The sequence below is a fragment of the Cololabis saira genome, chromosome 14, assembly GCF_033807715.1.
Source record: "Cololabis saira isolate AMF1-May2022 chromosome 14, fColSai1.1, whole genome shotgun sequence".
Classification (NCBI taxonomy): Eukaryota; Metazoa; Chordata; class Actinopteri; order Beloniformes; family Belonidae; genus Cololabis; species Cololabis saira.
In genome coordinates, this window is record NC_084600.1 from 2,346,949 (window position 1) to 2,369,336 (window position 22,388).

A 22,388-nucleotide genomic window follows, 5' to 3' on the forward strand; every position below is an offset into this window, starting at 1 on the left:
GGTCATACGGGTCCCTGGTCGTTTCACTGGGCCTGTTCTTGTGAATTCTGGGGGGACGTGTGTGGTGGATATACACACACAGGACAATTGTTAAATTGCAGAGTTATAATTCACGGCGACCTCGCCCAGGTTACATGCCTTGTTGTTCCTTTTACAAGGGATATTTATTTCCTTTATTTATACGTGCTACTTTAAGAGTAGAGACACACCTCAGAGGTGCTGACTTTTGTTCCTGCGCGACAGTCTAGCTGTGTAGTTTTTGGTTTTCTAACTTGGTGAATTGAATTAAATGGAGTGCTCTCCAAAGAGGAATTAATCTCCGTCGTTTCTCTGCCTACATCCACCGCACTCCTACACAAGCACAAAATCACATAGGAGGGTACAGCTGGATCAGAGCTGGTCAGACTGCTGGGAGTCCAGTTGGACACAAGTGCTGCCATGCCAGTGCTAGAATATATATGTTTTTTTTTTGTTTGTTTTTTTTTAAATAAGAAAGCTACGTCTAAGAAGGCATCTTACTAGATGCCAAAGTGCTCTTTAAAGAGCTGAGTCTTTAGCTTGCTCTTAAAAGTAGGTACAGACCCTGCAGATTGAACAGAGTTTGGTAGGACATCCCACCATCAACAATGGAGAAGAGTCTGGCTACTGATTTCACACAACGTGGTGGTGGAAGTACCAGGCGTCTTTCACTGGCTGAGCGGAGCTGTGGAGAGGGAGAGTAGCTCTGAATCAAGTAGTGAAGGTATTGAGGAGCCGTTTGGGTAATTGTTTGGTAAGCCAGAAGCAAAGCTTTGAACTTGATGCTGCTACTGGAAGCCAGTGCAGGGAGATTAGCAGCAGAGTGACATGAGCTCCCTTGGGTTGATTGAAAACCAGACGTGCTGCTGCATTCTGGATCATCTGTAGAGGTTTAACTGAGCAGGCAGGGAGGCCGACCAACAAGGAATTACAGCAGTCAATACGTGACATGACCAGAGCCTGAACCAAGAGCTGTGTCGTATGTTCAGTCAGGTAGGATCTGATTTTCCTGATGTTGTAAAGAGCGAAACAGCAAGACCGGGAAACCGAGGCAACATGCTCCATGTCAGCTTGTCACGATTGGTGTTTCTTGAGGGCCCAAACGCAGGAGAGCAGGAGGCAGGAGTTCACAAAGCAGGATTTATTGAGCCAACACATGGTCAAGGTTCCGGGGGCCGTCCTCGGGACCGGGCAGACTGGTGAGACGTTCAGGAGGCCGCCCTCGGGGCTGGGCCGACCGGCGAGACAATTCGGGGGGGTCGCCCTCGGGGCTGGGCCGACCGGCGAGACAGTTCGGATCCGGGGTCGGTCTTGGGGTGTAGCAGGCGAGTCAGGAGGTCGGTCTTGGGGCGTTGCAGGCAGGTCAGGAGCACGTCTCGGGACGTAGCAGGCGGTGCAGGAGGTCGCCCTCGGGGCATAGCAGGCGGGTCAGGAGGTCTGTCTCGGGACATAGCAGGCAGGTTTTAGTTTTAGATTTAAAAATGGTCATGCGGAGAGAGCAGTACAGACAGCAAAGAGAATCCTTCAACAAGAAGACCCATAGCCCTCATGTCCTACAGATCAACTCCCTGTGCCACCGCAGGAGTCAGTCCAGCAGAACTCTTAACGAGGAGCAAGATCAGAACAACATTGCCCATGTTAGAGAGAATCTTTGACCTAAATGGCCCAACAGAAAGGCTGTTAAACTGAAATATGCTGGTGCGAAGGCAAAACGAGCTTTATACTACAATCGCAGACATGGAGCCAGACCTCTTTCACCACTACGACCTGGAGCCACAGTCCTCACCAAGCTGGATCGGGAAAAAGCCTGGGGCACACCAGCAGACGTTTCAAAACAGTGTGTGACTCCGAGTTCATACATCATCCGGTCTGCTAACCTTCAAGTTAGGTGTTTATAATAGCAGACAGAGTTTTGAGGGATAATCCGATAATTTTGGCACAGATGGTGGTAGTCCTCTGCTCCTGTTCAGGGAGCTGCTGGACTGGAACCAGCATGTTATGGAGAACTACAGAACAATCTGAAACTTTGACTGCTGTTGCACACTTGGACACAAAAAAATGGACGTCCAGGCGTGCATGGGTTTTTATCAATAACTCCTTACCCTTTCTTTGTCTGCAAACACAGTTACTGCAGGCTGTCCGTTCAGTGAATGACAAAGCCCACTTCCACGGGGCCCTTCAGGACCCCCAGCTGGCTTAAGTGCCTGTGTGAGCTTTACTCATCGTAGCTAGTTGAGATTGCAGATAATTATAATAATCAAGGTCAAATTAAAACAATGAAAAATATTCAAGGACAAATTAAAACAATGAAAAATATTCAAGGACAAATTAAAACAATGAAAAATAATACATGAGAGTGGGGGCAGGGGCCCAGTGACCACCAACATGCTCGAAACCACTATGGGTCCAACACTGCCACTTTCTAATATTCCGGCAGCTGGTACGTTAGGCACGCACGCACGCACGCACGCACGCACGCACGCACGCACGCACGCACGCACGCACGCACGCACGCACACACATACACAAAAATTATTTAAAATAATAAGTGTGCATGTCTTTCAAGCTCTTTCTTTCCTATTAAGTGTATTTATTCTTTTCTTGAAAGCATAATTTGTGAAAGAATCTGATTGTTGCATCTCATGCTCTCTTGAGACATGCTGACGTATGTCAACAGCCCAGAAAAGCCATGTAACTCAGCGTGTGACTCAGCTACCTGATTTTCCACAACAGAGTGCGAGAGGTTAAGTATCGTACTCAGGTGTTTTAGGGAATTAAGTTACAGCAACCTCTGTCAGGGAGTTGTTTAATTCCATGTTGCTGTCCGTATTCTTTTGTTTTCACACCTCACATACAAGAATGTGTGTGTCAGTAATGGGTCCAGAAGGAAAAGCTACTATTGTATTTAATTTTACATTTATTCGACCTGCAAAATTTTATCTTAAAGGATTTACCAGCATGCCTTATGATCAGTATTATTATGTCTTCTTGTGTTTTGTTTACATTATGACAGTTCTTGGAAATGTTTTCCTCCTCTTAATGATCTACTTTGTAAAGACTCTTCACACTGCTAAATATATGATTGTGTTCAACTTGGCTTTGACAGATTTGTGTGGGAGCACCGCTCTGATCCCAAAACTCTTGGACACTTTTTTGTTTGACAGGAGATACATCGTCTATGAGGCTTGCTTAAGTTACATGTTCTTTGTTTTATTCTTTGCATCTGTGCAGTCATGGACACTTGTCACTATGGCATTTGACAGATTTATAGCAATTTGCTTCCCTTTAAGGTATCACAGTATCGTGACTAAGAAGTCTGTTCTTGCAATGTTGCTGTTTTCATGGTCTTTTTTACTGAGTCTATTAGCACTTACAGTTGGCCTTATTGATCGCCTTTCTTTCTGTGGATCATTGGTTGTACACAGTTTTTACTGTGATCATGCACCAGTGTATCGCCTGGCCTGTAATGATTCATCTTTAAATAACATAATGGCATATCTTGCCCTAATTTCAGTCCTGTGCATTCCTCTTATACTAATAGCTTTAACTTACGTTTGTATTTCCATAGCTCTGAGCAGGATTGCATCAAGGGGGGAGCAACTCAGAGCACTGAAAACCTGTACTTCTCACTTGATCCTTGTGGGTATTTTCTTTCTCCCACTGGTGGCAACAAACATAGCTGCAGTAGTGTCCTACCTCCATCCTAATACCAGAATGATAAACTCATCTTTGACACACATCCTACCAGCTTTGCTCAATCCTATTGTGTACTCTTTAAAGACTGAGGAAGTGTTAAATGGAGTTAAGAATCTTCTTAGAAGAAAGGGGTTGAACACGATAGCTGTGAGAAGGTGAAATCTTCACTGGTGTTCAGATTACATTATGGAACATAAAGGTAGGGTACGTTTTAAGTTGCTTCCTATTATGAACCCATTACGGCCATTTAAGTTGTACTTTATTCTATTTTCATTTTGTATAATTCTTTTTTTAATGTAATCTAAAGAAGAGGAAATGGGGATTTCAGTTTGTTATGAATAATTGTTCTGGCAGGTGCTGAAAAAACCCACACTCAACCCTGTCCAGGTTGAAAACTACCGGCTGGTCTCACTGCACCCATTCATTTCTAAAATTATAGAACGTGCGGTCTTCAGCTAGGTCTCACAGTTCCTTCACGACAACTACCTGGATGATCCACATCAGTCTGGCTTCAGACAGGGCCACTCGACTGATCCTTCTATCCATTACTGAGTCACTACGGGATGCCAGATCTGCTGGTCTATCCTCAGGATTCCATAACACTTGTGCTCACATCTTCTGCTAGGAATCATGGTGACATGTTAGACAGCCAGCTGACCTTTAAGGAACATGTCGCCTCGGTTTCCCGGTCTTGCTGATTTGCTCTTTACAACATCAGGAAAATCAGACCCTACCTGACAGCAGTGTTGTGCAAGTTCATACTTCTCATGAACTAGTTCAAAGTTCAGTTCACATAGTTTAAAAATGAACAGTTCACGTTCATAGTTCACAATTTTCACTTTGAACTAGTTCAAATTCAGTTCATTTCAATATTTTTAGGTGAGAAATACGAATGAAACGCCCCCTTATCCTAAAACTGTTCACTGTATACAATCATGTCCTATTGGCTTTTCAACTTTCCTCAGAGGCTGTAAATCTCCAACAATGTAGTCCATTATCAGTTTGTCTCCCTGTAGCTGCGAAATCAACCCCCTGAAGGTGCAGCAGTGGGACTGGGGTCGTTTGGGGCCGTTGGGTCTTCTTGGCCTTTCCTGATGAATTTTTTTGATGGACAAGGACTCGCAGATATTTTCTCACACTGGACGGATGCAACGTTCAACGTTCTCACAGAAATTAACGTGTTCAATGAACGCGTTCATTTGAACTCGTTCATGCACAACACTGCCTGAAAGAACATACAATCTGCAGGGTCTGTACCTACTTTTAAGAGCAAGCTAAAGACTCAGCTCTTTAAGGAGCTTCTGCATTTACTTCTCTGCTCATCAGAACCAGTTAAACGATTTGTCCAGCTCTTTGCAGGACTCAGCACTGAGAAAGCTTCATGTAGTTAAGATGATCGCATGATGGTGAATTTTAAGACATCATTTTCCTGTTTAAAGCAACTTTTGTATTGCGTGAGAAGGGAACACAAAAAAAAAAAAAAAAACCCTAGCATTAGCATGACAGCACCTGTGTCCAACTGGACTCTCATCAGTCTGACCAGCACTGATCCAGCTGGACCTCCTATGTGATTTCTTGCTTGTGTTGTTCTCTCAGATGTAAGTTGCTTTGGATAAAAGCATCTGCTAAATTACATTAAGTAGGAGTAGTAGTAGTAGTAAGGCAAGGCAAGTTTATTTCTATAGCACATTCAAGATCAAGGTGTGTAACAACTCATAATATAATAACGGCTCATAATGTAATAACTTAAATGTAATAAAAGTTCATAATGTAATAATTGGCTCATAATGTAATAAAATCATGAGACATCTGTGTGTGTCTGTCTGTCAGCAGGACCACACAATTTCTGTGACACGTGGTGGCGCATTGGCCAACTTAGATGCCATATAACTCCGCCCCCAATACGTGGTGAGCCACATTAACAGGAAGAGAAGAATTATTGTTTAACGCATCATCCCCTATAGGCCAAGTCCATGGTATAAAGGTCACACTATAGCACACACTGAAAACTGTCAGGATGTGGTTGTTGAGGACCCAAAAGCAGGAGAGCAGGAGGCAGGAGTTCACAAAACAGGGTTTAATTAACAAAAACCAAAACCAAAAGCGCTGCTGGGCAGGATCAAAAAGGGCAGAACAGAAACAGGGATTCAAGAACTAGAGGAGAACATGGAGGGAGCAAATAGTACGGACGACAAGGAGCAAGGGAAAGACAAGACCAGATATACACAAGGGGGTAACGAGACACAGGTGCAGACACAATCAGGGCAGGAGGGACAGAACTGAAACTCAAAAACTGGGGGGAAGTGTCAAACCCTGACAAAAACAAGAATGGACTTATGGGCAGAAGTCTGTGTTTGTGTTTGACTATGATTTGTACATAGGTGGCGCTACGGTAACCACCTCAAAAGCTGGCAGGACAAGAGGGTGGATTAGGGAAGAATGAGGGGGGCTGTAGTTCATGTAGTTTAAAATAGCATTTTCTTTGTTTACTATTGCTACAATGAATGCAGGACACAATAACTTCTACAATAAAAACACATTTAAGATTGGTATTTTCAAATAAGTAAGTGAACACTATTTCCTTCCATACAACCTGATGAGGTCCTTCCAGGCAAAATGTTGTTTGCGGTTTTTTATTGTTGGTCTTACTGCCAATTTAAAGCTAGGGTCTAGGCTAGGTTTTCTGGGAGTTTATTCCAGACATGTGGAACATAGAAGCTGAATGCAGCTTCTTTATGTCTGGTTCTGACTCTGGGAACTGATAAAAAAACGGATATAGATGACCAGGGGGGTCTGGAAGGTTTTTATTGGGTCAGGCTTTTGCGTTTACTTTAAAATTATGAAAATTCTGCATGTTTCTATACTCAGTTTGTAGGTTAAAGTCCCTGTAGAAATTAAGTTTAATCATTCTGTCACTTCACATTGAGAGGAGTCAGCTGAGGTTTCTTGGGCATCTGTATCTGATCCTCCTGGAAGCCTCCCTAGAGAGGAGTTCCAGGCATGTCCCTCCGGGAGGAGACCTCGGGGAACACCCAGGACACGCTGGAGAGACTAAGGGCCTGATTTACTAAAGGTTTGCGTGTGTAAAAACGTGTGCAAACTTGACAGCACCCGCAAACCAAGGTGCAAGCTGATCTACTAACAGCGTGCAAAGAATAGCGTGCGCAAAATAACACACGCTATTCATTTAGTACTTTTGCCCTGATGAATAATCAATATGGGGCGTACCCACCAGAAATCGCTAAATACTGGGAGGGGAAAATGCAAATATGTCCATTTACCACGCGCAATGAGATTTACCAAGCCTGAAAGTTTTTGCGGGGATTGTGATTGCGTCTGTATTTAATACGTTCGAAAGGAAAGTGCTAATCTGCTGCTGCTGTTATTGTGGCAAGGAGGCGACATCCAAAATCAAAGAATACGCAGAGAGAGAGTCTTTATTCTGCTGCATGCTATTTTAAAAATGGTTGCACAAGTTTTATTAAAGGCCACTTTTTCTTTAGTTCTTCTCCTTCTTGCCACCTTCTTTTAATGTGCCCCCCTCCACTCGCCCACAAGCAGGCCAAGCCTTTGTGCCAAACTTTGTATTTTATTGATTACTTATCTTATTGAACGTGAAATCATCCTTCGTAAATTACATTTAAAAAATACATTTACAATGCGCGCCCTGCTTTGCTCCGAGTTTGCGCCCACTCGCCGCCGACTCTGCTCCACCTGCGCGGACTCTGCGCCGAGTCTGCGCCACCCCGTTCTATGTGAAAAAGGCTTAACTCAGAGGGGGAACACTGAGTCTTTTTTTAGACATTTTGTTCACATTTTCACTGTCAACTGCGGATTCTGGTGTTTTCCTCTTTGCAGCAAGTTTAAACAAATCCTCCTCCATTACACTATCCTCCTCTCCATCCAACACAGACTCAGCCATCCCGGTGGCAGTCTGTCCAGTCAGCCCCTTCAACAGAGCCTGACTTCCAGACTCTGCCATCTAGCTCTGTACACCGGTCGCTTCGCTCTGCACAAAAACCTGCGCCCCACTTTGCGCTTCGCCCGGCGCCGGCGCAGCAGAGCCGGCTGTCAGCTCTGACAGCCGGCTCTGCTGCCTGCTGTTCCCCCGCTCTGTCGGGGCATGAACGGATCAACTTGATATATTGAAAACATGTATGTGACCTCGTTGTGTGTTACGAGTAAAACGTTTTCAGTCAAAGTAAAATGTGCGCTTCCTTGCATTATTTACATCTAAGTGATTTTATTTCTCTACATGTTTTAGACAGATTATTAATAGGAAAGCAGTGAGAATGCACTTTTTTCCTTAAAATGCTGTCCTACAGGACTGATTTTGTGCCCGCCCTAATAAGCCTCGTGCCCCCTCTGAATATTTGCTCTGGCGCCGACCCTGTCTCTAACTCCAACTCGTCAAATTTCATTTTGCGCTTGCGACTATCCTGCTTTCCATCCACTCTCCATGGCGCAAAGTTTGCGCTCGCAAACCGTAAGACACGCAACACCTCATTTAAAGGAGCTTGAGGCCGGATTGTGGCAAGATTTATGAAAAAAATCTGTATACATTTTAAGTTTTCTAGTAATAATGTCAGATGAAGCGTTCCAAACCAAAAAGTGTGCGTGTATGTGTGTGATCGTGTGTGTGTGTGTGTGTGTGTGTGTGTGTGTGTGTGTGTGTGTGTGTGTGTGTGTATGTGTCGAGTTCTTCCAATTCACCAGGTGTAATGACATGCTCTGCAGTGAACTTGTTGATCAGGTCCCAATCTTTCTGTTAAATCAGGTCAGCAGAATGGCTGTGAGGGCGGCGAGATAGAGCGTCAGCGTCAAAGTTTTGCTTCCCCGCCCGGTACTGCAGCTTGAAAGTGTAGGTGGACAGGGCGGCAAGCCACCTGTGACCAGCAGCATCCAACAGCAGCAAAGATCTACGACAACCAAAACCCAGAAAAAAACAGGATGGGACTGGTCTAGGTCCTGGCCTCCGTCACCGGGAGGAGAGACCGGTCTAGGTCACGGCCTCCGTCACCGGGAGGAGAGACCGGTCTAGGTCCCGGGAGGAGAGACCGGTCTAGGTGGCTCCGTAGGTCCCAGGAGGAGAGACCGGTCTACGTCCCGGTCTCCATCACCGGGAGAAGAGACCGGTCTACGTCCTGGGCCATCACCGGGAGGAGAGACCGGTCTAGGTCCCGGCCTCCGTCACCGGGAGGAGAGACCGGTCTAGGTCCCGGCCTCCATCACCGGGAGGAGAGACTGGTCTAGGTCCCGGCCTGCGTCACTGGGAGGAGAGACCGGTCTAGGTCCCGGGAGGAGAGACCGGTCTACGTCCCGGTCCATCACCGAGAGAAGAGACCGGTCTAGGTCCCGGCCTCCATCACCGGGAGAAGAGACCGGTCTACGTCCTGGTCCATCACCGGGAGGAGATACCGGTCTAGGTCCCAGCCTCCGTCACCGGGAGGAGAGACCGGTCTAGGTCCCGGCTTCCGTCACCGGGAGGAGAGACCGGTCTACGTCCCAGCTTCCGTCACCGGGAGGAGAGATCGGTCTAGGTCCCAGCCTCCGTCACCGGGAGGAGAGACCGGTCTAGGTCCCAGCCTCCATCACCGGGAGAAGAGACCGGTCTAGGTCCCAGCCTCCGTCCCCGGGAGGAGATACCGGTCTAGGTCCCGGCCTCCGTCACCGGGAGGAGAGACTGGTCTACGTCCCGGGCCATCACCGGGAGGAGAGACCGGTCTATGTCCCGGCTTCCGTCACCGGGAGGAGAGACCGGTCTACGTTCCAGCCTCCCTCACCGGGAGGAGAGACCGGTCTAGGTCCCAGCCTCCATCACCGGGAGGAGAGACCGGTATAGGTCCCAGCCTCCGTCACCGGGAGGAGAGACCGGTCTAGGTCCCAGCCTCCATCACCGGGAGGAGAGACCGGTCTAGGTCACAGCCTCCGTCACCGGGAGGAGATACCGGTCTAGGTCCCGGCCTCCGTCACCGGGAGGAGAGACTGGTCTACGTCCCGGGCCATCACCGGGAGGAGAGACCGGTCTATGTCCCGGCTTCCGTCACCGGGAGGAGAGACCGGTCTACGTTCCAGCCTCCCTCACCGGGAGGAGAGACCGGTCTAGGTCCCAGCCTCCATCACCGGGAGGAGAGACCGGTCTAGGTCCCAGCCTCCATCACCGGGAGGAGAGACCGGTATAGGTCCCAGCCTCCGTCACCGGGAGGAGAGACCGGAGACTGGTCTACGTCCCGGCATCGGTTACCGGGAGGAGAGACCGGTCTATGTCCCAGCCTCCGTCGCCGGGAGGAGAGACTGGTCTTACACTTTCCGGAGAAACACTTTCTTGAGTCCTGCAGCACCTGCAGCCGACTCGATATAAGACTCTGAAAGTTGCCTAGACATTCATATATTGCTGAGTCAGATCAGTTCGTACCAACCAACCTTTCAGTGACATGTTAGTTTTATTTCAAAAAGACAACTTTAGAGAACCGGTTCTTCGGTGCAAATTGTGTTTTAATGTTTGTCTGTTCAGACAGTTATGGGATGTTTTACGATCTGGCTTTTATCTCGAGTAGTTGTCCCATAAGATCGTCATGGCGACTGAGAGATGTCCGACCTGTCAGCAGCTCCTGCTGGCACAACCCACCAGCACAACAAACTACAAGAACAAAGGGCAGCGATCCAGAAGGATCCTCTCGGTAACCTAAATCAGCTGATGGTCCAGTCTTCATTCGGGACCAGCTGATCGTGTGGTCCCTGAAGACTCCCTCCTGATCCGGCATCAGCAGGTTCCTCTAACGGAGCCAAGGCTCCCATTGGTTATACGTATGTTCATGTGGTTAATTGTGGGATTGTTGCAGTTCCACTCGTGTGTAACTTGCTTGGTGATGTGGGGACTGTCGTGTTTTTCTGTCGTGAACTTATTGTCGACGTCATGTTTCCTCATATTCTGGACTTCACTGCATTGCCAGTGAGTGTTGCCAATGAACAAAACCTCAGAAATGTGCGTAGGCCAGACTTGATGTTTGCGTGAAGGGCCGCAACTTTTCACGTTTACGTCTTTGAACGTAAACGTCCTCTACGTTTACTTTTTGAACATCTGACCGTGAGCGTAGAAAGTGGCATACCCAAGTTTTTTGTGTTTTTTGTCTGCACCCTTTGTACATGAGACCCCAGGTCTCTTCCTGACACCTGGCCAGATGACTCGCCGCCTTTTTTTTTTCTCCAGTTGTCCAGTTTCCGATTGTTTGTGTTGAGACGCTGATGGCTGCCTAACAAGGTTATCTATGCGCTGGTGTTTTGGCACAGTATCTGAGCGGCGGGCTCTCATCATACTGTGGCGCGGTCTAGTTTCCAGTGAATTCTTTTTTTTGTATATAATTTAGATATATATTCGGGCTAACATTTGTTTATTTTGGGTAGTTATTTGGTTGAACTATTTTGTATGGTTGTTCAGTCATATGTTGACATTAAGGAGGCTTTCTTTTCCAGAAGACAAGAGGGAGAGTTCTTCCTTGCGTTGATGGGACTTATGGAGAAAGTGAAGCAGCTTGCAAATGCTGGGACTCTGTTAAGAGATCAGTTTGGTTCAAGTGTTGGTTAGTTCCCTGTGTTGTGAGTTGAACCAGTTGGTGCATGTGCAGCCTGAGAGCACTCTGCTTAATGTTAGGGTTCGCTGCAGCAATCCAGTGGGAGCGTGAAGAGGTACCTCATGGTGTTAGGAACCGTGGCCATTTGGTTCCCTCAGTGTAAGGTGTTAGTATGGGATTCATGGTGGTCCTCGGGTAGCTCCTTTGTTATCATCAGTGATTGAGATGAGTCATAAGAGATGTTAAAGCATCAGCAAGAGAAGCTACATCAACTTAGTGAAAGTATTTCTCAGCTTCAGAACTACCGTGCCCAAACTAATGTCATCCTAATCGTCCACCTTTTACTGGTATAATAATTTGAAGGTGGTATAATTTGCCTGGTCATTTTGAATGAGAGTGTGATGGGGTACGTGCCCCATCTCATGCTTAATATCAGTCAGATTCAGCTACTTAGTCTTGTTTCGCTTCTGTCGGAATACTAGTTCCCATCGGACTGCCAGTTTGAGTGGGGTCGCTACTGGCTCAGGAGCTGAGATCAACCTAGAAGCACCCAAGCTTCCTGAACCAGTTTCTCCCCATGTAGATGTGGTCATGGATGGGGTGACAGTACTGTGTTTGGTAGATACTTGTTCCATGGTGCCAACCAAAGTCCCAGGTGTTTTGGGCATGAAAGTGATCAGGAAGTGTTACCAAGAGCTGTTTGGGCTGCATGATGTAGCTTGGTCTTCTATGTCTGGTGTTTCTGAGGCCCCCCAGTCAAACATGCAGGCACTGCAACGGTGCCAATCTGCCTACTCACGAGGGCCTCAGAATAGTCAAGAAAGGTTTAAGATAAAGGGGTAAAAAGGGTCACCTGCTGGTGTCATGAAAATTGTGGCTGCCATATGTTCGGAGATGTACTCGGGCCCTACTGCTCTGTTTGAACCTTTGGACTCTTGGTTGCCTGCTGGTTTGCTTGCTCCCCCCACCTTGGTTCTCGTAATTAGTGGCACAGCCATCCATCCATCCATTTTCTATACATATCCTTTGCAGGGTCACGGGGGTCTGCTGGAAACTATCCCAGCTCATTTTCAGGCGAGAGGCAGGGGTTCACCCTGGACAGGTCCATCGCAGGGCCACATATATACACACAACCAGACACACTCACACTCACACCTACCAATTTAGAATCATCAAATAACCTACTACGCATGTTTTTGGACTGTGGGAGGAAGCCGGAGTAACCGAAGGGAACCCACGCAAGCACGGGGAGAACATGCAAACCCCACACAGAAAGACCCTGCCGGGCCAGGGAGTCGAACCGGGAACCTTCTTGCTGTGAGGCAACAGTGCTAACTACCAAGCCACCGTGCTGCCCCTCACTAGATTCATACTACTGTATTTGCAGTGGTGTCCATGGACCAAGATTTATGGGACCTCTGCACCATCTAGTGGCTCATAATTGTACTGTAATGTATTAGAAAATAGCAGTTTAAACATGGATTCCTGCCGATGGAACTGCTGTTTATTTTATATATGAAAATTATATTTTACTATTTGGATTAAAAATGTGACTCATAGTTTTGTTTTTTGTTTTTTTGCTTTCTTCGTGGAGGATGGTTTGTTAAATTTGGATCAGGTACTACTGCAGCATAGAGTAGTGTGGCAGCCTGAAGAAAATGGTAATTGGAAAATCAAATCAATTTATTGAATATCTGTAACTTCATTCAACAGGGAAGTTGAACCTTTAACGTTGGCATCAAGTAAACTTATTTAGCGTTAAATTACAAAACAAAACACATTATTGATGTTCATATAAGTATGATTGGGGAAAAGTTTTGATCTATAATACTGAACATAGAGCAGAAAACCTGAAGATATTCAAAATGGACTGATGTGACAAACAGTTCCACTTTTAAAGATTTTAATCAAGTTAAAAAAGTAAATAATACACATTAATACACATTTACTCAAGCAAAGGAAAAAAAAGTTGAACGTTATGACCCAGTGTATTTAATTTATTTACTTAAATTACAGATTTGTTATATTGCAGATCACTTGAATATTTAGATGTTGAGAATTTATTTTAAAGTAAAATAACATTTGATCACCAAAAGACCATTTCAAGTGTGTCACCTTCTTCCTCACAAGACATCCTCAAAACAACAAATGAGATCCATGACATTGAGACACTTCATACTTTTGAAGCCAGAGTTCAGAATATCTCAGTAATTAATAGATAAGTTAGGTTTTTCACCTTATTTATTTATAACCACTTGGGTACGATAAATGATATTTACAGGTCTTTACAGTCACCAATGGGTAACACATCATTTTTTTGTATTTTGCAAAACAAAAACAAAACGATATTTGTAAAAAGTGAAATAACAAATGATTTGTTAAATGTTAGAATAAAAATGTGTTTAACAGTGATGACATAATACATTCAATGATATTCAATGAAGTGTTTTATTAGGTGATGAGTCTTGGGTGGCCCGTGGAATATATGAACCATAAGATGAATAAAAATTAGTACATTGTACATGATATTTTAAGTAACGGGAAAGTGAGAAAAGACTTATTTACAAACCACCCTGAAAATTCAGTAACATCACCTCAAAAAAGAAAACTAAACATGGACCAGAATTCAAACCCAATATATTAGAACAACAACCTAAAAAAAAAACAGAGAAGTTAAGAAACCCATGTTTGTTTAAAGTTTCAACAGAACTCAATATTATAATATTAAATTCAGCTAGAAAGACACCCTGATTTCCCTTCATGGTCAATGTAACAATTCCAAAATACTATTCCACTCATGTGGAGCATGATTGGTGTTAAATGTTTTATATTGACTTTTAATTTGTGCAGACAGTTAATAGAGATGAGCTAACAACGGAGAACAATTCATATATGTCTTTGACAGAAGACAAGATAGGTTTTTTTTTAGCTACAGCTCTTTAGTTTGATTTAGGTGTATAAGTAGTACTTTTTAGAGTTTTGGGATATTACTTAGTCTGATAGGAAAGATCCAAACACGTGATGGATATGACAAAAGACAGCAAAGAGCGCAGTGAGTAGAACTGAGAGAATTGCAGTTAAAATCCAAAAATTAAAAACTGTTCCGAGATTGAATCATTTATTACCAAGTTCCTGTTTTCATAATTCTTGACAATGATGTTGTTTTATGATGTGATCTAAAACACACACATTTCAGGGTCTTTAATTACTACAGAAATGTTCACCATTCTTTTCTTACTCCCTCCATGACTGTTTTAGATTTAGCTTTGTTTGCACTAACTTTGTTCTTCCTGAAAAGTGCCAATGCCCTGATTTTGATCTCTTTTGTTTTCAAGGAATACACAACAGGATTAATGCAAGGTGGGATACAAGAAGCCAAGGAGAGGCTCAGTACTCGCTGGTCTGGGTCAACAGCCCCCAAATAGAAGCCAATTGTGAAAATGACAAAAAGGGGAATGTAAAATATAGCGACAATAATGATATGCTCTGCACAAGTGGCCAAAGCTTTTACTCGTCGCTCTACAGTTTTCATCCTGAACACAATCACCAGAATGCTGACATAGGACAAACAAATGAAGGTGAAGGGCCCTCCAATGAGTAAAACAACGAGCAAGGAAGCTGCAGACCACTGCATAGAGTAATCATTACAGGCAAGTCGAAACACGGGTGCATAATCACAAAAATAACTGAACACTCTGACAGAGTTGCAAAAAGACAGTCTTGTCATGATACCTGTGGTAAAGGCTGTAACTCCCAATGCAAAGCACCAGGTAATGCCGATCATGCAACACATGCTCCGCACTGAGTTGATTGCATTTTGGCGTAAAGGGAAGCAAATAGCAATCAGACGGTCATAGGCGAGTATAGTGAGTGCATATGACTCTAATGACACAAACGTATAATATATGTACATTTGTACCAAACATAAGTTAAATGGAATAAAGTTATCCTTGACGAGAAATACTTGTATCATGCTGGGGATAGTGCATGTGTTCAGGCATAAATCGATTACTGCAAGGTTAATGACAGCAAAGAATTTTTGAGTGTGTAAGCAATGGTTGACGGCGACTACGTAGATCAGCAAACTGTTGAACAGCACCGTAACCACGTAAACAAACACCAGAAAGATGAAGTAAACATTTATGAAAGGAAATGACTCAAATCCAACGATGTAGAAGCCCGGAGGATGAATGATGTCGGAGCTGTTTAACGCAGTCCTGAAAAAGGACATAGCGGTTCTCTGCAGGTTCGGGGGGAAAAGGTTCTTCAGTCTGAAGAAGAGGAAATTTCAGTGTCATTAGAATTCTGTTGGAAATACAAGTATGACTTTCAAGGACACATAATCACACGTGTTAAAAATGAATGAAAGGGCTCACATGGTGCTCTCTCTTAGCAGCTCTCAAATGAAGTGTATTGCTGCAAATGTCACCCGCGTACAGTAAAACATATATATTTTCCAACGGGTCCCGCGGGGTGAACGTCGCAGCTCATGATGAGAAGCTCTACTAATTTGATCCGTGGAGGGCAGTTCTGTGTTTTACGATGATGAACTACTAACAAACATCTAATTGCTGTTATCTCGGTACTGATTACTTCATGAACATAATTCATACAAGGACCTTATGAGAACATGAGCTGTTTCAGTGAGTTAAAGGAAAGTAGGCGAGTTGCTCACACAATTTCTACATCAAGAACTTGAGTGTGATGATGCAGAGACGGTTGAAACAGGTGATGAAGACCTTTATCATTTGAGATGGGATATTTTATTAAAATGTTTAAATGACTGCACAAAATGTCCTCAAGCTTCCAATAATCTTTTCACTCATATTAACATCGTAGAATGTTGATCTTTGTTGTAACATCCACATGTAAAACCATTTCAACCTTTACCTTCATTGCACTTCATTTTACAACTCATTTCAAGAACAGAAAGTTGCCTTAAATACTGTCCTCTGCCTACACTTAGTATACAAAGGTAAGTTCAATCATTATATTTTGACACTATAGCTGTTACATGGTTTATAACTGAGCTACAGTCCACAAGTATTTAGACGATGACCATTACTTCAATTTGAAGCAAAGGGGTTCAGTTTTCGTGGTTCAAAAGTATTTGGACAAATTGACATCAATTTTTAAAAAGAAACATTTTTTAATGCGTGGATGAACATCCTTTGCTGTAAATGACTGAAATCTGCAGTCCAGGGACCATTTCTGAGTTTCCTCCAGGAAGATGCTTTGCCAGTCCTCCACTGCTGCAGCCACCTTCAGTCCAGCGCTTGTTTGTGGGCCTTTCTGCCCTCTGTTTTGTCTTCTGTAACTGAAAAACATACTCTATGTGGTTGAGATGAGGCAACTGTCTCGTCTTAGATGAATCTTTCATTCCTTAGCTTGGTCAGGCTTTCCTGTTCCTGGCTGTAAAGAGCGGTTTGCACCTTGTTGTAAACACTCGCAGACTGCTACGATGTTAGCGCTGCAATCAAACACTTTAGTTGTCTTCAGTGGTCTTGCTGGCCTTTTGACGTCGATGAGCTCACGTATGCTTCATTTTCAAGAATAAACCAAACTACTAAAACTACTAAATACCCAACTAATTAAATAAAATAAATGAATAATGAAAAATTGGAAAGCTTCTCCTCAGCGGGCAGACCCCCTCCTCAGGGTCTGGGAGTTGCCCAGACCAGGAGAAGCACAGGAGGTCAGATCCACAACGGGCCGGCAGCCTCCTCTTGGTCGGGTTGGGCCAAGATGATCCCACCTGACTCTAAATCACATTACACAGAATTAAACAAAACACGCCCCTCAACAGTATTTTGAAAGTGACTGCAGTACCAGTTTCGGCCATTTCTTACACACGGCTCCTTTAAGTTTGAAACCCACCTATATGAACTGTTTCAGTATACTCTTTCATAGCTGTACCATAAGAAACCTACTTTGAGAAACACGTACACCACATTATTATATACACATTAACAACGTCTGTTGTTCCATACAACTGCGTCAGACCAAGCGCAGACACAAGCTGCTCTGATCCAGACGGTGGAGTATGGAACAAACTGTCACACAATGTCGAGAGAACGAGACAAAATCAGGAAATTTCCATCAGGGGATGAAAAAAGAAAAAAAAAGAAAGAAAATGGAAGAGTTTAATGCCTCTCTGAAAGGCTTGTTTGATAAATTTGTTACAAAAATCACCAATCCGACCGGGTCTCAAGCAGCCGCGGGGCCCCGCTTCGAGGCAAGAGATGATGATGAGGCAGGGGAAGGTATCCAGTATTTTGCTAATTGGAGAGTTAAAATTGCGCATATAGACACCCGATCCGACCCGAAAAACCCAAAAAATATTCTGCTCTGAGCGTCACATATAGACGGGATTACATTGGAGATGTCATACAATTTGGTGTATTCTATTTGTGTCTGAAAATTTCTCGCTAGAAATGCCATCAAACCATCTTTTAAATTGAAGTATGTGCATTTTTTTTAAAAGGAGTAATGAGGAAATCGCTTGCGGTGATCAACTGCTCCGAGCGTCAAATATAGCCGCAGACGGGATTACATTGCAGCCAATAGGAGCCTATTTGCGTCTGAAAGAGACGCAGAAGGGTACCTTGTGCGTCAGTAGGTGTCGCCTAAGGCTCTTGACCGTTCATCGGATTCCGACGCCTCCGGAGTGAGACTGTGTTGGTCTCAGACGTGTTTGTCACCAGAACAGATGGAAGTCAGCTGTTCAGCTGAAGGAGATGGAGTGAAGTTCACTTTATCTCTAGACGACAACGAACTGATGCAGACCAGAGAGGGAAGTACAGGAAAACTAAATGTTTCAAACGTTAGTTTCATCTTACACGGTCAACTGGTAGGAAATTCTCAAAATGTTGATTAAAATATAGATACTGCATGATAAAGCATCTTTGTCAATCTTTACTTTGTGATGATGTTTCTGTTCCGTAGGGGCAGGTTCCCTCCTCAGTCTAGTGAATGTGGCTGTAAAAGCAAGTTTGGTTTGTGTGTTTTCGCTTTTGGCTGTTTTTCTTGGTATCAAACACTTCAAATGGAGAACAAAGAAATCCACAACTGTGAAAGGAGGCAAGTGTAATTTTCCCCATGCATTACATAAGACCATGATAAGAATTCTTCATTATTTAGTAATGTAAGTAACATAAGCAATATTCTTAATAACTATGACATTACTTTTTTTAATAAAAAAGTTGAGTTTATTAGCGCATGCATTTTCCCATTTTTAAGCTCGCAAATGGTTGATTTGACATTTTAAAATCTGTTTCATTCAATATTTTTCAGTGAATCTGATAATCAAATTTAGGTAAATTTAACGTGTCTCTGTCTGATTCTTCTTCAGATGAAGCAGGAGATGAACCTGTGCACCGACATCCCAGAGTGACTCCAGCAGCCCGTCAGCTGCATGATTAGCAAGCAAACCACAGACATGAATGTCGACTGCAATGAATCCTCAGTTTGACGTTTCTATTTTTATTTTTATTTCAGTGCTTTAAGAGTATCTTTATTTGAATACATTTAAAAATATCTATTTCTAAGCTCAAATTACAACAATGTCTTAAATATATAAAACTGTTTATCAATAAATTTGTATTTCAGCATACTGTAATCCTGTATTGTATCCTCAGAAAGCTGTACAATGTCCTTCTACAGGTCAGCGATCTTGTTGTGTGCTGTCAGAACTAGATCACAGTTATCACAGGGCATTGATAGTGACATGTTGTAAATGCCCTTATTTATAAAGATTTGATTTTATTTCTATTGATCTATTTTTTAGAGCGTTTAGTTTTCATTTGCTAGGACTATTATTACTATCATTTAAAGCATGCCTTTAAATGACATGACACACTGTTTTCATGGCTCAATATCACCCCCTGTTACTGCTATGTACGTGACAATAAACCTTTTGAACCATGAAAACCAAGATAATGATGATGTGTAGAAAAAACAAAGAGAATTTAACAGTTTTGGTATTAAGATTGATATTACAATGAAGAAATCAACAGACAGCATGGCAAACAAAAAGGTTCGGGGAACATGTTTCACACAACAAAGAAAAACAGCACATTCAACCATCAACTACATTCCACTCGCTTGTCCTGTTGCTGCTTTAGCTCAATCTAAAAACCACAGCGGGTCAACACTTGCATGAATGCAAACAACCAAAGAGTTTTTCCACTCAGGAAGCAGACTGGTTTTAACCGTTTATCTTTGAAGCAGCATCAAACCTCAACTCTCACACCAACAGCAGCAGAACGGACTGAAGTTGAAACAACTACACACGCACCCGAGACAGCAGAAAACAAGCAGCTACGACTTATTCATTTAAACAAGATGCAAAAGCTCATCTTTGAAAACCATCTAAACCAATTAGGTGGAAATTTTGAAGAAAAACTGTGATATCAACCCAGTCTCACATAAAAACGTACCCTGCCTACGTTGGTCCAAAGTGCAAAAACGTAGAGGGGTTACAATATTAGCCCTTGAAATGTATAACTGTTACATTTTTCTAGCCCTTGAAATGTATAACTGTTACATTTTTCTGCCTATTCGTTTTGCGTCCAAGTCACGTGACTTTTAAGATTCTGGCCGTGACACCAACAAACATGGTGGACATTTTTCATTTTTGAGTGAAAAAAATCTATATTTTGAGTTAGTTTCTGCATAGAAATGCGCTTTGATTACATTTCTAGCAATATATAAATGTACATAATCTCTTGCTTGCTCGTGGTTGCAACGTTTTTTTCAGATCTCGTCAGAATAATGTAAAACTGGAACGTTTTAATAACGTGAAATCGTTACATTTTTGGTTGCTGGACAGTGCTGTGAAGAAAAATCAATATTTTGAGTTAGTTTCTGCATAGAAATGCGTTTTGATTACATTTCTAGCAATACACATTTTACTTTCATAATATTCACTCAGTAAATGTACATAATCTCTTGCTTGCTCGTGGTTGCAACGTTTTTTTCAGATCTCGTCAGAATAGTGTAAAACTGGAACGTTTTAATAACGTGAAATCGTTACATTTTTGGTTACTGGACAGTGCTGTGAAAGAAAAATCAATATTTTGTGTTAGTTTCTGCATAGAAATGCGTTTTGATTACATTTCTAGCAATACATATTTTACTTTCATAATATTCACTCAGTAAATGTACATCATTTCTTGCTTGCTCGTGGTTGCAACGTTTTTTCAGATCTCGTCAGAATAATGTAAAACTGGAACGTTTTAATAACGTGAAATCGTTACATTTTTGGTTGCTGGACAGTGCTGTGAAAAAAAATCAATATTTTGAGTTAGTTTCTGCATAGAAATGCGTTTTGATTACATTTCTAGCAATACATATATACAGGGTGCGATTTGTGAAAAAACCAGAGGGGGGGATAATTTTGGGAAACATTTTTTTTCAGAAAAATTACCACACAACAGCGGTCCAACAGTATAGGCTATATGAAAACTTGTTTCTTGCGTAAACCTTACACTTAAGCTACATAATGTAGGCGGTAGGCCTATATTGAACATGAACTGAACCACTGCATTTACAGAAATATTTTCTCCTAATATTTTTTTTAAATGTGCAAAATAAAAATAAATAAACAAAATTAGTTGCTGCTTCCGGCAGCAACGGGATGACCGTGGGGGGGGGGGGTGTGAGTAGCATTTCGTGTCTATTTTTGAACAGTTCACTAACGCTTTGAGCTAGGAAGCTGACATTCTAGACTTTGTATCAGGAGGTGACTCTCATCCACTGTGCCGAGGTCCAGACCCATGCGACCTTCGGAAGTGCCAAAGGTCACCGTGTGTGGTGCCTTTTTCGGGCCTTTTTTGTGTGTTTTTTGAATAATTCACTAACGCTTTGAGCTGGGAGGCTGATTTTTGACTATGTTGCAATGCAGAAGGCCCTTTGCTAGGATCTTTTGGTCCCGTGGCTGTACGACTTCCACAGAGCTAGTTGGCATTGCAGAGGGTTCACAGAGTTGAGACTTGGCAAGCCCAATCTAGGCCCCATATGGAGGCCACAGGTTAAGTTTTACTTGGTTTGGTCAAATATTGTGGCAACGGTGTCCGTTCGAATGTTGGAAAAGGTGACGTTTCAAAGCCCCGCCCATCGAAAAGTACAGGTCTGATCTGCACCAAACTAACGTCTGTCTGATCAGGGGATGCCCCCACACAACATATAAAAAATTTCTATGACTTCTGCAACAGTGTTTCCTCCGAAACGTTCTGGCTGGTTAGGAGGGTGTAGAAACCTCTAGCTCTGAGAGCCTCCTGACTAATGGAACAGGGCCTATTTTGTGTCTTTTTTTGCATAGTTCACTAACGCCTTTAGCTAGGAGTCTGAATTTTGTATATGTTGTTTGGGGGCATCCCCTGATCAGAGCGACGTTAGTTTGGTGCAGATCGGACCTGTACTTTTCGATGGGCGGGGCTTTGAAACGTCACCTTTTCCAACATTCGAACGGAATCGACGCAGATCGACGCAGAGCCTACGGCGTAGGGTACGCGGCGATGCGCGCCGTACGGTGTGCGTCGCCGCGTACCCTACGCCGTAGGCTCTGCGTTGGTGTAACGTGGAACCATAAATCAGCCTTAACTGGAAGTTACACGTGTCATTTGTTGATGTTTTTTCCAGGATTCTCATTGGCTGGCATGATCCTCTCAGCGGCTTAGCTGAAACTAAAGGTTGATGTCTTTAGACACCGATTTAATTATCAATCACTTTTAATTAACGCTTGCTCACATTCACGTTCTGTTTAATTTTGGAATAAATAGTTAAAACGATTTTCACAAGCAAAGCGGACTGGCGTCGTCTCTATAGCAACGGTAGCTGAGGATTATGGGTAGTGTATTGCCTACAGTGATAAAACAACTCTTTCTTTCTCAGAATCGAAGGGAAAAACATGAAAATTGATGTGCAGGAAATTAGCCCACTAATGTTGTGTAATTAACAAGGATACAGTGGTGTTTCTGCCTTAAGAAATGTTGCAGATATCATTGTGAAAATCGCCGTTAACGTCAAAACGGACAGTAATTAGAACTCAAAATATTGATTTTTTTTCACAGCACTGTCCAGCAACCAAAAATGTAACGATTT

At 43.3% G+C, this 22,388-nt stretch overlaps 2 protein-coding genes across 2 annotated transcripts; one reads left to right on the forward strand and one right to left on the reverse strand.

Annotated features, from left to right (window-relative positions):
* Nucleotides 1-2,892: 2,892 nt before the first annotated feature.
* Nucleotides 2,893-5,970, forward strand: LOC133460203 (putative gustatory receptor clone PTE03; the record flags this gene model as incomplete). The annotated part of the gene is made up of 2 exons (XM_061740777.1): nt 2,893-3,861; nt 5,956-5,970. Coding segments are annotated over exons 1-2 (984 nt in total), but the record flags the coding sequence as incomplete, so codon positions are not given.
* An 8,535-nt stretch (nt 5,971-14,505) lies between these two features.
* Nucleotides 14,506-15,516, reverse strand: LOC133460153 (olfactory receptor 1M1-like). The gene has a single exon (XM_061740715.1). It carries the CDS (start codon nt 15,514-15,516, stop codon nt 14,506-14,508), a length of 1,011 nt encoding a protein of 336 aa, XP_061596699.1.
* Nucleotides 15,517-22,388: the final 6,872 nt, after the last annotated feature.

What these genes read in the sequence shown, in the direction of transcription:
- LOC133460153 (XM_061740715.1), bottom strand. Translation starts at nt 15,516, where the DNA reads ATGTCCTTTTTCAGGACTGCGTTAAACAGCTCCGACATCATTCATCCT.